The sequence below is a fragment of the Perca flavescens genome, chromosome 10 (genome assembly GCF_004354835.1).
Source record: "Perca flavescens isolate YP-PL-M2 chromosome 10, PFLA_1.0, whole genome shotgun sequence".
Taxonomy (NCBI): Eukaryota; Metazoa; Chordata; class Actinopteri; order Perciformes; family Percidae; genus Perca; species Perca flavescens.
The window spans coordinates 15,628,402-15,643,525 of NC_041340.1; the positions used below are offsets into that span (position 1 = coordinate 15,628,402).

The 15,124-nt window shown below is 41.7% G+C and overlaps 1 protein-coding gene across 5 annotated transcripts in view; it reads right to left on the minus strand.

Annotated features, from left to right (window-relative positions):
- The window catches only part of atp11c (ATPase phospholipid transporting 11C (ATP11C blood group)), a 48,900-nt gene that overhangs the window by 13,184 nt on the left and 20,592 nt on the right, over positions 1-15,124 (minus strand). For all 5 annotated transcript variants that reach the window (XM_028589063.1, XM_028589062.1, XM_028589059.1 and 2 more), the window contains exons 3-12: positions 13,749-13,838; positions 6,785-6,865; positions 5,516-5,623; positions 4,441-4,569; positions 3,888-3,976; positions 3,217-3,267; positions 2,736-2,800; positions 2,548-2,629; positions 2,309-2,459; positions 1,229-1,426 (exon numbers count right to left, since the gene is read on the minus strand). In XM_028589063.1, the coding sequence (XP_028444864.1) occupies positions 1,229-1,426; positions 2,309-2,459; positions 2,548-2,629; positions 2,736-2,800; positions 3,217-3,267; positions 3,888-3,976; positions 4,441-4,569; positions 5,516-5,623; positions 6,785-6,865; positions 13,749-13,838 (1,044 nt within the window). The remainder of the gene's footprint in view (positions 1-1,228; positions 1,427-2,308; positions 2,460-2,547; positions 2,630-2,735; positions 2,801-3,216; positions 3,268-3,887; positions 3,977-4,440; positions 4,570-5,515; positions 5,624-6,784; positions 6,866-13,748; positions 13,839-15,124) is intronic.

The following is a 15,124-nucleotide window of genomic DNA, read 5'->3' on the forward strand; positions in this document are numbered from 1 at the left end:
TACATGACAGACTCCTCCAAACCCATTTAACAGAGTCCAACAATATGATTAAGCAATTACTCCCAGAAAGAATTTCACTGCATTAATCAGTTTAACGAAGCATCACCTTTAATTGAAGTAATCATCTGGCAAACCAAGTGTGACTGATCTATGGCAGCACTGTTTAAGTTAGAAGTGCCATCAAAAAAAAAAAAAAACAGAAGTCGGGACAGCACGGCCAACTGGTGTTATTATAAGCAGCTCATATTTTACAGAAGCAATATACAGATCAGTCTGGAGACTACATTTTAAGGGACTCGATTGTACCTTGGTCTCATCTATAATCTTGCTTTTTTTTTATTTCAAGTATTTAAATGGAAAGAAAGATATATTTGTGAGAGTGATTGAGAGATATAGTACAAGTGTGTTCTATCTACACACTTAGTAGGTGTTTGCCACTTTTGCACATCACATCTTCTTTTGAGCTTTTCCAAAGCACTAAACTGTATAGTGCTAGCTGTTGTTCTATACATACACATTATCCATGGCTACTGCATATTTACTGTTCAGAAAAAGATTTACTTAAAAAAAAATTATAAAAATTTATAATATCGTCAGGGTTATACACTCAGCTTTCTAGAGTCGCAGAAGACATACAGCAGTTTCCACAGACTCTTGAGCTAATCACTTATTTTGACTTTACTTGTATATACTTTACTTACTGTTTTACACCTGTTTACGTCTCTGTGTATAACTTTAGTATGCATATACATACTACATCCCGGTTTAGTTTTTTCATTATTCAGTCTTCCACAAATATTTTATTTTATAATTTCATAAAAGTTATATTTTATCCCTATATTTTAACTTTTAGCAGTATTTTATGACTTAGATTTCCATTTTTCCATTTGTGATTTTCTTTGTTGGAGGGAGCCTGAGCTCTAAGATGTCCATTGCAAACGACTTTTTGTAACCGCTTCTTTGTAATTGTTGTGCACATGACGATAAAGACCTTGAAACTTGAATAATGGGTGGAGTGGCCATTTAACAACTTTTACAGGTTCAATCAATGTTCCAGGACATTTTGTTCTATTCTGTCATTTTGAAAGACTTTTCAGTGACTGGAAGGATTAATTAAAGAACTACAGGTTTTCAATAACACAAGATTGCTGACTTCACAGAAAGCAATTCCCCAATGACATTTCTGCAATTTAATGTTGTTTCATTTGATTTTGACCGTCAGCCTCACCTGTCCCAGCTCCTCATTGAGGTCTGAAGTGTTGACCAGTGCCCCCTCCTTGATTTCAGGGTCAAAGAAGTCCTTGTCCCATGTGATGAAAAAGGATCCCAAAAACTTCTGCATCTCAACCGTCACATACATGGACACCGGAATGATGAAGTTGAAGAGCACCATGAAGGACAGGAAGTCAGTGAACATCTTTAGGTACTGTTAGAAAAAAATGAGAACACAGGCAGATATTTAGTAGAGAAGAATAGAATAAAATGTAGTGACCAGCCTACGCAGGAAAATTGTCTTGTCCCTCACCCAGGAATATATCGGAACAACATGCCACACAATCACAAAACAGGCCACCAAGACAAAAACATCATATTTAATAGAACAAATATCTCTCAATTGTAAAACAGTGATTGCATCCATACCCATGGTGTACAGCCACTCTCATATTTAAGTTAACTGTAGTTTGTTGACCACACTAATTGCATTTAGGATAAAGAACCCTTATCAATCTTTTTCTTTGCCAGGGGTATTCTATAGCGTCACCCTGAGAGGAGCAACTCAAACTCAGGTTGGAGGTATTTTCTAAATAGTTATCTTATCTTAACTACCTGTGCTTAAATTGAGACCAGTAGTCCTGGATTATCGCAACAACAAATATAAAGATGTGATGAAAATCACCAGGTTGTATCACAATGTTCACAGTTCATTGAAGGCTAGGGCAGACGGTAATCAGCCAATTAAATGGACCATGTCACAATAAGGTCTGCATGGGCCATTTTGCTAAGAGGAGTTTTATTAGTGTGGATCAGAAGAGGCTAGGGCTTGTAAAACACTTAAATACAATGGAACTGTGATGTCACATCCACAGGGTAAGTATTTACCGCATGAACACAGGTCTTCTAGGTGCTGTAATGTTTGCAATACACATAATACAGCGTACTAATACAATGCTATCAAGACCTAATAGCTGTTCTTCTCCCAGCAGTGGTAATTCCTGTATGGCTTGGTTTGTGGTGCCTATCAGATACTTAACTCACAGTTCATTGCTTTGACAACAAAGATAGGCGGGCTGCTAAAATATGCACTCACCAGATTGGTGTCCTTCTCTTTCTGGGTTTTCTCATTGTACCAAGGCTCATCCTGCCCAGGCTTGCTTTGCCACACATACTTAAGAGTAGTGCACACTAGGGCCTTGCTCACCAATATGCAAAGGTAAACCAGAAGGAAGGCATTGATAGACCTGAAAAATATAAGAAATTAAATGAATCAGTCCCAAAGGTATGTCACATGTTTTTAACTTGTGGACATAATTTCCTCTAAAAACTTACTTCTCAACAGCAGAGCGTTTCTGAGACTTGCCCTGGTAGTTGAGAGCCATCTTTGTCTCCATGCCAGTATAAACTGCAACACCTTGAGAAAGAACAGGAGGAGGAGAAGAAGAAGAAGTTTATTTTAGATAGAGAGCTATCTGCACTTATGTAAGTTATTGTAATAAAATCAATATCATTTGACTCACCACAGATTTTCTGAGTGTTCTTTAAAGTTGCCCCTTTCAGCAGAAGGTTTTCTGGGCCCAAAGACCTGCACAATCACATCAGTAGATCAAACAGTTGAGTCATACAGAAGCTGTGCATTCCACACACTATTCTCTGGAAACCTGGCAGGCAAGTTGGCATCCACTCTAAAATGCGCAGTGACAATACACAGTATGACTGCAGTCTCGGCTTACACCAGTTCCAGTGTTCTTGAGAAGGACATTGGCATTTGTTTATATGATTATTACAAAGCAGTCAATGATAAATGCCTGTGGGAGTGCTTTAACAGTGGCTGAAGCCATGCCAGCCTGTTTAAATTTTAATGTTTGTCTGCAATAAAGGATCAATGGAATAATGAGTTGTCGGTGGTGCAAAGGAAAACAAATGAGTGCTTAAGAAACTGTGTTTTGATTTAGCGCTCACTTAAAGTGGGCTGAGATGGTTGTGCGTGAGTGCTCTCACCTCACTGCAGTCTCCTGTTCATTTTTGTAGATGTGCATACGGCCTACAAACCTGGAACAAAATGACAAACTCACTCAGAAGCTGAAGTTGTTGTTAAAAAAAGTATATGATATTTGTTTTGCATATATTATTCAATCTTGAGGAATCCAAATCCATGCTCAGTTTATTTACTTTACAAAACTGGAAGTACTCCAGTGACCATGGCCAGTACATAGGAAAGGCTTGGGAGCCAGCAAATTAATGGTGGTTAGCCAGTAGCATGCTGTTAGTTTTATTGACTCTGAATATCAAGCATTTGGCGCCATGGCGCACTTCTCGAACACCATTCTGATGTCTGGCTAAATGACAATAATCCTACTCTTTAGCCCAAGGGGGAGCCAAAGGCTGTCTGTTGAATGAGCTGATATTCCTACAAGTGAATAGGAATAAACTCCGTGCTGGGCAGAGCAAAGATTACTGGAGACACCAGACCCACGATCACCAATCCTAATATGAAACAATCAAAAGAACACTATGGCTTGCCAAAACCTCTCCACTTAACAATATGTATGTTATTATTAGAGTCATTCAGAACATTTTCAAGTAGCATCGACTTAATCCATTTCCCAACAAACCACAGGCAACACATGCTTGTGGTGTAAATCTGTTGGGGACACATGATGAGTGCCTACTTGTAAAGGTCAGGCTGTGGCTGTTCACACTCGATGGTGGCGTTGAGAGATTCCAGATCCTTCTCCATGTCTGGCACTGTGTAGTGTGTCTGGACAAGTGGAAGAGGCAAGAGAGAGACAAAAGTGTGAGCCTTGACTGGCTCAGGTCAAGTTATTCTTTTTGACTCCTCATTCACAGGAAAATAGGAAGACAAACGTTACCCAGATATTGTGACTCACACAGCAAAAAAAAAAAAGAGGCATAAAACACATTTTTGGAGGAACTACACATGAGAGAAACTTCTTCAAAGCAAGGGTCATAAATACAACTTCAATATCTTTGAGAAGAACTGATAGAGTCAAATTCCTATTAATTATAATAAAAAAAATAATTAACAGAAGATATAGATCTTATACCCACTTCCCTTCTAATCCTAATAAGCATCACATTTATTAAAAACAACAAGTTTAGAGTTTATTCTTCAAAGCTAACATTTTGATGAAAAAATAATTTGTACTTACAACCTAACAATTCCGTCATGAAAAAAGGGGAAAGCAGAGCAGCTCATCTCACCTTATGGTTGGACTCTCCATCCAGACTTGCGGTGGTAACGAAACATGTGTCGTCATCTCGGCTAGACTGCAGCAGTATTAAATCACAGGGAAAGGTCTCATCTTCCTCCACCTCAACAACATCTCCAACCTGATCACAGAAACACAACCAAACACCACAGTTTGCATACTCTTTCCTTTTCTGCACCAGATCAGTAGGATTTCCCACAGGTTGAGTGACAGAAGTTTAAACAATCACAGCTTGAAGCATTTTTATCACTAGGGAGCAGAAGGACTCCAAAATAAACTAACATGGCGTTCAATTTTCTTTCAAGTTGTTGAGGCTAATTTGTTAGCAAGCAAATGACTACTTGAATATACTGTATAGCATGACTGAGCAACATGTGCATTTCTTCTTCTTCTTTTTTTTTTAAGATTATATTTTGGGCATTTTAGGACTTTATTTGTATAGAACAGCTTAGACTTGAAAGGGGAGAGAGAAGGGAAATGACATGCAGCAAAGGGACGCAGGTCGGAGTCGAACCTGTGGCCGCTGCGTCAAGGAGTAAACCTCTACAAATGGGCCCCCACTCTACCAGGTGAGCTAACCAGGGGCCGAACAATGTGCATTTCTGCAGATTCTGACCATTGGTCAATACTCTCCTTTTAGTTTTGGTATGGTCTGCCAACTATTAACAAACAACTCTGGCTCTTTGGCTTGCTAAATGTTTATTTTAGCTGTAGTCCATTTAGCACTAGGAGGTAGCCTACAGTGAACGTGTGTGGGCTCCTGTGCATGGAGCAGCTGTACAAAGTTTTATACAAAGCAACAATGTTTTGGTTTTGACAGCTGGATGTTAATTCTCAGTGGTGTCAGCAGTACTAGCGGCCCTTTAACATAACCAGTAGTCATTTGGTTCACCTTCCATATTGGAAAATACTGTTTAACGCATGTTTAAACGTTTGAACACTCATAAATGTTAAGAAATACTGTGTGAGCAAACAGATGCATTTGTCATTCCAAGCTGCCAGCAGCTTCTTCCTGGTCATGCCTCTAAGTAAATATTTATCCAGTGGATGTTGCTGCTGAAAGGTACCTTGATCTTCTCACTCTCCTTCCGTATCTTCCGGCCTTGCTCCAGCACGGTCACTAGGTACTTATTCACCTCATTGTCAGCCTTGTGCCGTAGCCAGTCCTCATAGCCCTAAGGCAACATATCAAAATCAGAATTGGGTTATTTGCTTACAACAGTACAACAACAGCAACAAAAACAAAAAGTACAACATCCTGTCTCTGATGGACAGGGCATTGACATCAGTACATACTGACACACCGTTAAGGTTTGACAGGCCCTTTCACTAATCAAAACGGAAGAGTGTAAGACACAAAGGAATGTCTGTGCATATAAATATAATCTTTACATTTAGTATTTCATCATTATGTAAAAAAGAGTGCCTGCAGCAGCAGAATGGGATAGTGATTGTCCAGCAGTGCATTGGAACAGTATGCCATGAAATAATACTGAGTCGAGTAAAAACAAAATCATTCCTGGGGCTGCAGCAGCATAAGTCATAAAGCGAAGTGTGGACTTCATAAGTACTTTAAGATAGTGATGGAGATAGAGGAGATGGTGCAGAGAAGCAGAGAGGGAAACCAAAGTGCGTGCCAAGGCAGAGCTCGAGCCAAAAAGCGGGATTATCGGGAAAGGTGACAGGAGGAGAGTGTGTCTGGTTGAGTGATGCAGAGAAATGATGCCAGGTGAATGAAAAGGGGGAGACAGGGAGGGGAGGCATTCCACGGATGGTCAGTTGAACTATACAGTTCACCTAAGCCTGACTAATAGAGTCGGGCAGACCGTCTTGGTGTCCCACTTCAAAGCCTGGCTGAAGGGGGCCTCAGCGCTATCAGTGCGTCCCATATATATTTGGAAGGAAGCCCACCCACTATTGTGCATTTCAAAGCCTCAGCAGTACACTAACATAAAAAGCCAATCCTAGAACAATACATCTAAAGCTGGGACATGGAAGCAACAGAGTTAACGAAATAGACCCTCCCTTGATATGTATCTTTGTAATTCTCTCTCCCTCTCTCTCTCTTTCCCTCTCTCCCTCTCCCAAGCGAGCCTATTTCGTCTTCTCCCCAATCAGAATTCACCAGCGGAACACATTAATACAAAACCCAAGAGAGCATTAGTCACGTACTTTATACAAAAATCACAGCAAGGGAGTTATGAAGGCAAGGGGACTTATTATGTTATATGGAGAGGGAAGAAGGGTGTAATACAATGAGGTCCAATATGAGGAAATAAGGACATGTCAATAGATATCACAACAACATTCATAAGCCTCATTAGACAGTGTCTTACCTGCTTGATAGCGGTTACTGTAATCACAAAAAATAAGGGTAGGCCACTGGTGACTGGGCTGGTGGGGGTGTCCACTATTACCTATTGGGGGGAAAAAACAATTTCACTTCAGAAAAATGTGACGTTAATGCTCAACAGTAAACATGTGACCTTCAAACTGAAAAGCTATGCATTCAATACTATACTACAAAGCCTCACTGCAGCACATCTGTTTGTAGTTACAGAGGGAGAAGTGTGTGGTAATGATATAGAAGATGGGGGGGGCAAGCCCTCTAAATGCAGGGTGTAGTCGGTTTCTGTGAGGCGATTCTACTGTTCCTCAAATTTGTTCATCAGTGTGAAACACTGGGGAGACATTTACATTTTGGAAGGGAGCGATGGAGGTTCTGGACCACAGAACTTTTAATCAAGTGGGCCAGGAGCAGAGTGCTTAATCTGCAGGCATGCCAACTCTTCTGTGTCTCTGCCAAGGCATGAAAGAAGGCCAACACAAAGCTTTGTTGGACTCACCTTACCTGCCCGAGCTGTGCGTGAGGGAATCTAGGGATACCGTATGTGCGTATGGGTTTCATTTTTATGTGTGAGACCAGTGTTCAGGTAATCCCAAACAACCAGTTTAGGAGCAGCACCTGACCAAGGCTCCCAGCTAAAGCCCCAGTACACAAATGGTCTTGTGTGTTCCTTAAAACCATCATAAGATGGATTTACCCTGGCATTTCTGATCCTGCAGAGTGCAGGCTGGTCTCCCCCTGAGCCGGTGTACTTATTTCAGCACGCACAAACACGACACATCCAGCTTGTTGGTATTCTGACCGAGGAGCATTACAAGCTGTCAAATAGACATCCGCTCAAGCAGCAGTCTCTGGTGTTTCACTCACCCCACCCACCCACACACACACACACCCACACACACACACACACACACACACACACACACACACACACACCCAAACACACTACTGTGATTACAATTAACTGGAGGATAAATCAATTACAAGGAAGAGATGGACTAGAGCACATCGACCATTTGCAGGAGTGCAGATTCGGAGGAGAGTTTGCATTATATTTGTAGTGGTTGGCGATTCCAGTGAGACCGAGCGAAAGTAATGATTCTGCCGCAGTAGTCTCAGGTGTAGACAGCCAGAGGTGAGAGAGCTCATTGCTTCAAAAGAGCGGTGTGTGTACATAAGGATGTTATATTTGGGTTTGTGTAAAAGACTCATTACACCTTGCGCATTTCTATAGGCTGTGTAGCTAGTGGATTATTGGATGCCTTGAGAAAATCTCGCTTTACCCCGGTCATGTTAGCCCTTCACTGTTTGACGTGACCAGATCCTTAAAGGAGAACACTTCCCACGGATGTGATAAACACTGGAAGAAGATGATAGAGAGCAGTGCTTTTGCCTATTCACATGACTGGATTGAAGGTTGGCTGATCACAGAAATAAAATTTTTTTAAAAAAGGACTGAGGACAGGATGTCCCTCCAATGCAGCAGCCAGATGGCCAAACCTGACAAAGGGTGACCACAGCACAGAGAGAATGCAAACTTTCAGCGTGATGTAGTTTGATTTTGATTTATGTTCGGGACTTCTATGACAATTTCGATGGTAACTGCTTAATAGAGGACTATAAAAAGAGATAAATGATGGTGGTGTCATTTTTAATATCAGTTCATAAACGACGATATAAAAAAAAAAATCTTTCATCTCACACTAAAATAAATGTGAAATCCGACTTGACAAGCTTCTGTGTCAAAAGATAGCTATCATTTTTGGAATAGGGTGAGGGTGAAAACTGCCCTTTAATGCGTAAATAGTATCATTATTGAAAATACTGCAAGGGCAACCTCCTGAGAAAACTAAAACCTACAAAAAACCTTCAGCTACTGTACTTTTGCCATACAACACACAATTCTCCCAGAGCTCGCCCTCGCAGTTTATCTGCGCTGACTTGCAACAATCCCGACCAAACTTCCAGATGGCCAAACACCTTTCCTCCTCTGCACCAAATGCAAAGGCAAAACATCCGAGCAATTGGAGTGAACTGTGTGATATCAGAGCTGCACCAAGCCCTTCATCTGAGCTGGGAAATGTGTCAGTGAGCGACCGACCGCAGGTCCCGGGGGTCCCAGGGCAGCGCCGTCGGCCCTCGCGTCCTTCTATCCCTTCGCCCTTCCGTCCTCTCCCTCTCCCTCTCTTACTGGGCTCTATTTCCATTCGATCAAATTCAAGCAAAGACATGCAGGGCTATTTATAGCAGAGTGGTGCTTTTTTATCAGCCTGTGTCTATTTGTGGCACAGAAGTACAGCTGACGTCAGCAGTGCAGCGCTGCAGAGAGATGGGTGGAATGAGAGAGAGAGAAAGGGAAAAAGAACGACAGAAGGAAAGAAATCCGATGACAAAAGGGAGAGACAAAAGGAGGGTAGGACAGAGTTGAAGGATGCATGACATTTTCATGAAGCCTCTCAGGGGAAGTGAGAAAGTATATTTCCGTCTGCCCGATGAGAGTGGTGAAAGAGTGCACAGGGAGTCTGTGTACCTGTTTCTCGCTCACCCTCTCTCTCTCCGATATAATAGCAGGCTGCATGGGAAAAACTGAGTGGTTGGGATAAGGAGCCCCTCAAGAGAGGCTGGATTAGTGGAGAAACGCCAACCACGCTGCAGCTTGGGTAAACACCGTCACATACCCAGGACACCCACTGAGTCATACATCAACACGCACACGCATAAGCACATGCACATACTTAGGATGCATTCACACACACAAACAAACCCTACACTGCACACACAACACACCGATAATCCTTGTGCGTTTGTAGGAGTTATGCACATGCATGGTGGGTTACTCCCACATAAATGTACTGCATTAGCTCACGGTAATTTCACACATTAGCTCACTGCTGACTGTCCAATATCCAGCATCTTTATCCATTAGCTGAGGATCATATGGAGTTAAACCAGACAAACTGGAAAATAAAGGCTGTCAACTGTAAATACAGGTGGAAACAAGCTAGAGGACACAAAATCTGTAATTGATCTGGTATTGGCTTAAGAATGATGGAGTTACTTTGCAAGAGGAGATATTTCTCACTTTAGTACTGTGCTGGGCTTCTGGGAGTGGTCACTCCATGAGCTTATTCAGTCAGTAGATAGCACAGACCCAACAGCAGCACCTGTTTACACTAGAGGGCTGTTTGCAGCCATAGTTTGGGTTACTGCTAAAAGGAGAGAGGTTAGTTTCCATCTCCATGGACCAGAAAAAGAGACAGAGAAAGAAATAGATGATAGAAGAGCAAGTGCAGATGCAAGCAACAAATCTTTTCTTTTTTGTTTCCTACACAAATCAACAACTGCCAGATCCCAGAGAGGAGAGGTCACTTAGGAGCACAGAGCAGGGGAATACGGATGCCAGTCAAAGAATTCTAGTCAGCGCTCTTGGCCAGCTCACAGTTTCCACTTATGAGGAAAGGGCAGCGCACACAAACACACACAATTTTGAGATCAACATAAGACGAAAACATATTTGGTAAAATATAGACTTTTCAGAGAATAACAGAAGCAATGACAATAAAAATGGTATGCAATACAAAACATACTTTTATTTTGGGTTTGCCCAAAATAGAATATATGATATCTTTGGGAAGATATGAGATATTTGAGAGAAAATTTACCTTAAAATAAAATAATCTCAAATACAGATTTATCCTTTGAACCTTGTAACCTAATTCTAGGTAAATTGCGCATCAACATGTTAGATTAGGGAGTAATGTTAGAGAGTAGGGCTGCAACAACGAATCGATAAAATTTGATTACTAAAAAAGTTGGCAACGAATTTCATTATCGATTTGTTGTGTCGCGCAACTATTACGCCACACAGTCGTGGAGATAAAAAAAAAATGGAGTTGAGCGCAGAGCGAAAGAAAAGAAAAAAAGAGCAGAGAGGGGGTAGAGGAAATACGGAGAGAGACCAGAGAGACCCGTAACGTTGTTCTGAAACACTCGGCGGAGGCAGAGAAATCAGTACGACCTAAGTCATCCACGGTGTGGGAGCATTGATGATTCAGCATTGATGATTCAGCACCTAAAATGTAAACATGTTGGAGTCCTTGATGAGGAGGAAGGGAGTTCAACAGCAGGGTAAAGTCGCTACACAACCCTACTTTTGTTCCGTTTTGAAGTTAGGAACGTACCGTCCCTCCAGTAGCTCTTCTGGTGCTGCTGTGGGGTTTACTCGTTATCCAGCTGACTAGCATGACAAGCTAACGTTAGCTCGTTAATAACAGTAGTAAAGCAGGGGTGGTATAGTTTGCAAGACTAAAGACACGGTTTTATTCGCTCGCCTTTTTTGGCCCATTAATTTTTTAATCTGTTGTCATGTATGTATTCTGTGTTTGGTCCCATATCAGTTATTGTTGACAAATATATTTGTGTGTGTTGTATAAATGAACTTAACTTGCACTTACTACAATGATGGTAATAATTTAATGAATTAGCTTCAAGTGTGTGTGTGTGTGTGTGTGTGTGTGTGTGTGTGTGTGTGTGTGTGTGTGTGTGTGTGTGTGTGTGTGTGTGTATGGGTGTGTGTGTCTGCTCTTTGGGTTACTTACCTTTACACAACTATTAACTAAAACAACAAGTATGTATGTAAGTATGTATTGAGTGGATGTAAATTAATGCTTTTTTGTTTTTTGAAAAAATAAACGATAGATTAATCGATAGCTGCAGCCCTACTCCTGAGTCCAGGTACTAATAGCTCATTAAAATTCATTAATTGGTTTACACATGATCTCCCAACTCTGAAGAGTTGAGTAGGAGAAGGAGGGGCCGGGAAGCTACGATACCCATTAGCAGCATTAGGAGCACCTGTTAGTTTATCATATTACAGCGAAAACGCGAAAGGCAGAGCAGTATGTCCTGTATGTCCCTTACCGGCTAACATATTTCAAGATGGCACATGAATATGGAGCGTCTACCCCAGTTCATGTGAATGCAAATGTAAAATTTCAATCCAAAAGGAATACTTGGAAATGAATTGATGGTGGAGGTAAATATTCATGAAAAAGGACACGTTTGTGAACGGGCAACACAGATTTTGATAATGAACAACTAAACACATTACACACTGGACCTTTAAATCTGAGATGTTCTACCTTTTGACTTTTTTTTTGGAACATGCGCGTTGGGTGGGATTTATGTACATTTGTGCCCATGCATGCGTGTGTCCACATACGTTTTATTATTGTTTCCCCTTGATTCACTTATAACTTTGTTCATACCTTGGCGTAATTTCATTCTTTGACCAATATCTTTCTTAAAAATCCATGAAAGACAGCAGAATGTTAAACAATCTGTTTGTGGAATCTGTTCTCTCAAGAAAACATCCACGCACGCACGTGCACAGTTTTCACACAGTTCACACATCCAGTATCGGTTTCACACCTGCCATGCCCACTTTCAAATGGCCACACTTTCCCACACTGTGAATGTACACTGTGTTCTCTATGTCTACAGAACAAAAGTGTTGAAGCCAATTTGGATGAGACACATAACCCACTGAGATTAATCATCAACTGGCTTAAACCTGCTTCATATGTTGTCTGAAAAGGTATCAGAAGTGCACAACACCACAGTCAGACACAGCAGGGGCCCGTTTCAGGAAGGAGGTTTCACAAACTCTGAGTCTAACCCTGAACTTCAATCAACTCAGACTAGGTTCACACAGAGTTAAGCGTGTGCACCACCACTATAAAAAGGCAGCATGAATGGAGCCATGATACTACGATTCACCATGGCAACAACCACAAAAAAAATCTGTCGGCATACTTTACCCTCTGGAACTGGAAATACTCATACAGCGAGTTTGGACATATATTTCGTAACAAAGCACACGGCTGCTGTAGTAAAAGAGCGAGAATTGGCGTTGGAGAAAATTGCTGCTTGAGTCAAAGCGTAAGTTAGAATAGTGTATTCATATTTAATCACAAGTATGATATTAATGTTGAAAAACGGTGGAATGGTATTGAACCTATAATCTATTTCCTTTAGGTGCAATCCTGCAGGCGAAAAAGTCCTAGGTCTACTAATCTCATTCTGAGGTTGCAGCACCATCATTAACATAATTATAATTTATAATCATTTATTTCATCATTCACCTGCAATCCTGTGAAACTTTTTTAATGTCTCTCACTGGTTTGTGTCCAGGGAACACTACAAAAACGTACAGTGGCTTTACTAATGTGTTCCGCATCACCAGAAACGTAATGCGACACAAAAAATCTGCTCGGAGGAAGAGCATGTCCACGATGGGTGACGTTAGTGATATGAGGATGGATAAGGTTATGTACATATCTCACGGACTGTGAAGATAACGATACCGCTCAAATAGGCAGTTATCTGGGAATGAAAATACATCTAGTCGGGGCCTCAATATCATCTCCTGACATATGTTTAACTCCCTGCAAAGTAATACAACTTCCTCATCAACGGATTGTCGACAAATGGACATGCCATGTTCGAGAAAAAAAACGTTATAGTCTGCTTAACAGAGTTATTAAATCAACCCTGCTTTTTTATTCATGCAGATGACAAAACTGAGCCAAAATGCGCCTTATACAAACTGAATGAATGAATGAGGAAATTAAACAGCGCTGTGTCAGAGGGAGGAGACTAAGAGAAACTTGAGGTTTATTGAAGACACCAACCAGGTTAGGTTCACAGACCCCGTTACCATAGTAACCTCTATTTCTAAAACAGGCTGGAGTTCTCCCTCTTTCTCAGGTTTGATTTACCTCCCTTTCTGAAACGGAAAACCCAGAGTTTCCCTCATCTCAGGGTTAAACTCAAAGTTTTCACTAAACCTGCTTTCTGAAACAGGTCTAAGGCCTCCATGAATGCATTATTTAACCGTGATAAACAAACCCTTAGCTTTGTTTGGGTTGACACACTGACAAGCTTGTCCTTACCTGCACCAGGAAGATGATAAGGAAGTAGAAATTGGCAATTCTTCTAAACTGCTCAAACAGGTTCTTTGGTAGAAAGTTCCAAACTGTATACTGTGGGATGAAAGAGAAAAAATATGCATGCAAGTCACATAGAAATAAAATAGGTATTACAGTTTGTGGACTGCTTTTTACTGCTCCTTTCTGTATCATTTTCCCATTGAGGCATGATGTTTTTCAACAGAACCTGGGGAGGTTAAGAAAGGCTTGGCAAGGGGAGAGAGATTAGAGGCATTCAATATTCAAAGACTCTTGCACATGTGCATTCTGTCGGAGTTGGGGATGGGGAAAAGGCAACCTCAATAGCTTGGGAGTCTCTGTTCTTTGTACTGCCTCGGGAGAAGGCCCTTGGGGGACCACAGGTATTCCATTGATTCAGATTAGTGATTTATCTCATTCATTTGGCTACCCTTGAATGCAGAGCCAATGAACTTATCAGGGACTTATCACTTAACTGTAATTTTGTTGTTTTTAAGTGGCCATAACTGCTGCTACCATCGGGTTGAAGTAACATAAATAAAGAGAGGGCCCAACAATACGCTGCTGGTGACTTGGTGGCACACAATAAAGTACCAGGGTGAAAAACACAAATACATGCACCTGCATGCACGGCACGCAAGCTTACACACACCCGCAGGGAATCAGCATTAAGGCACTGTTTATGAAGGGGAATGTCTGCATGGGGATAGTGTTGAGTGTTGTGCAGCAGCAGCAGAATGGCCCATCTCGTTTTGCCAGAGAGAAAAGAGAGTGAAAGTAATGAGAAAAGGGGGGTAGCAGCAGCGAGGGTGGTGCAGTAGCAACTAGAGCAAGAGAGGAGAGGTGGAGATTGGTCATTGCGGAGTGCAAACGCAACAGGATGATGGAGAGCAGAGGCATAGAGGAGCATAAACACTACAGCCGGGGTAATTAAAGGCTGTTTACCCTGACATACTGGCAGGAGCCAATTGATTGGCCCATCCTCACTGGGACCCACTGCACCACTATAAATCCCACTGCCGTCTTACTCTCACACCGCTTCCTTCTCCTCTTCACTTTCCCCCTTCATATCCAATGGCCAGCCTGTCAGGATCCTGCCTGAGCCTGCCACTGACACAGGACTGAGGGGTGAGATTTAGGTGAGGGGGAAGGGGAGTGAGGTCTATCAAAGCCCAGGGGGAAATGACCGAATTTCCCACCCTGCCAGTACATTAATAGCAGCCATGTATTTCACTGTCACAGCCAGTGCTCTCCTGACAGACAAATAATCGCCTTCCACTGGGAGCGAAGACAAGCATGAGGAGAGGCAGTGGGAGGAGGAATTAAAAAAAAAAAAAAAAAAAAAGATACGGGAATGCTCA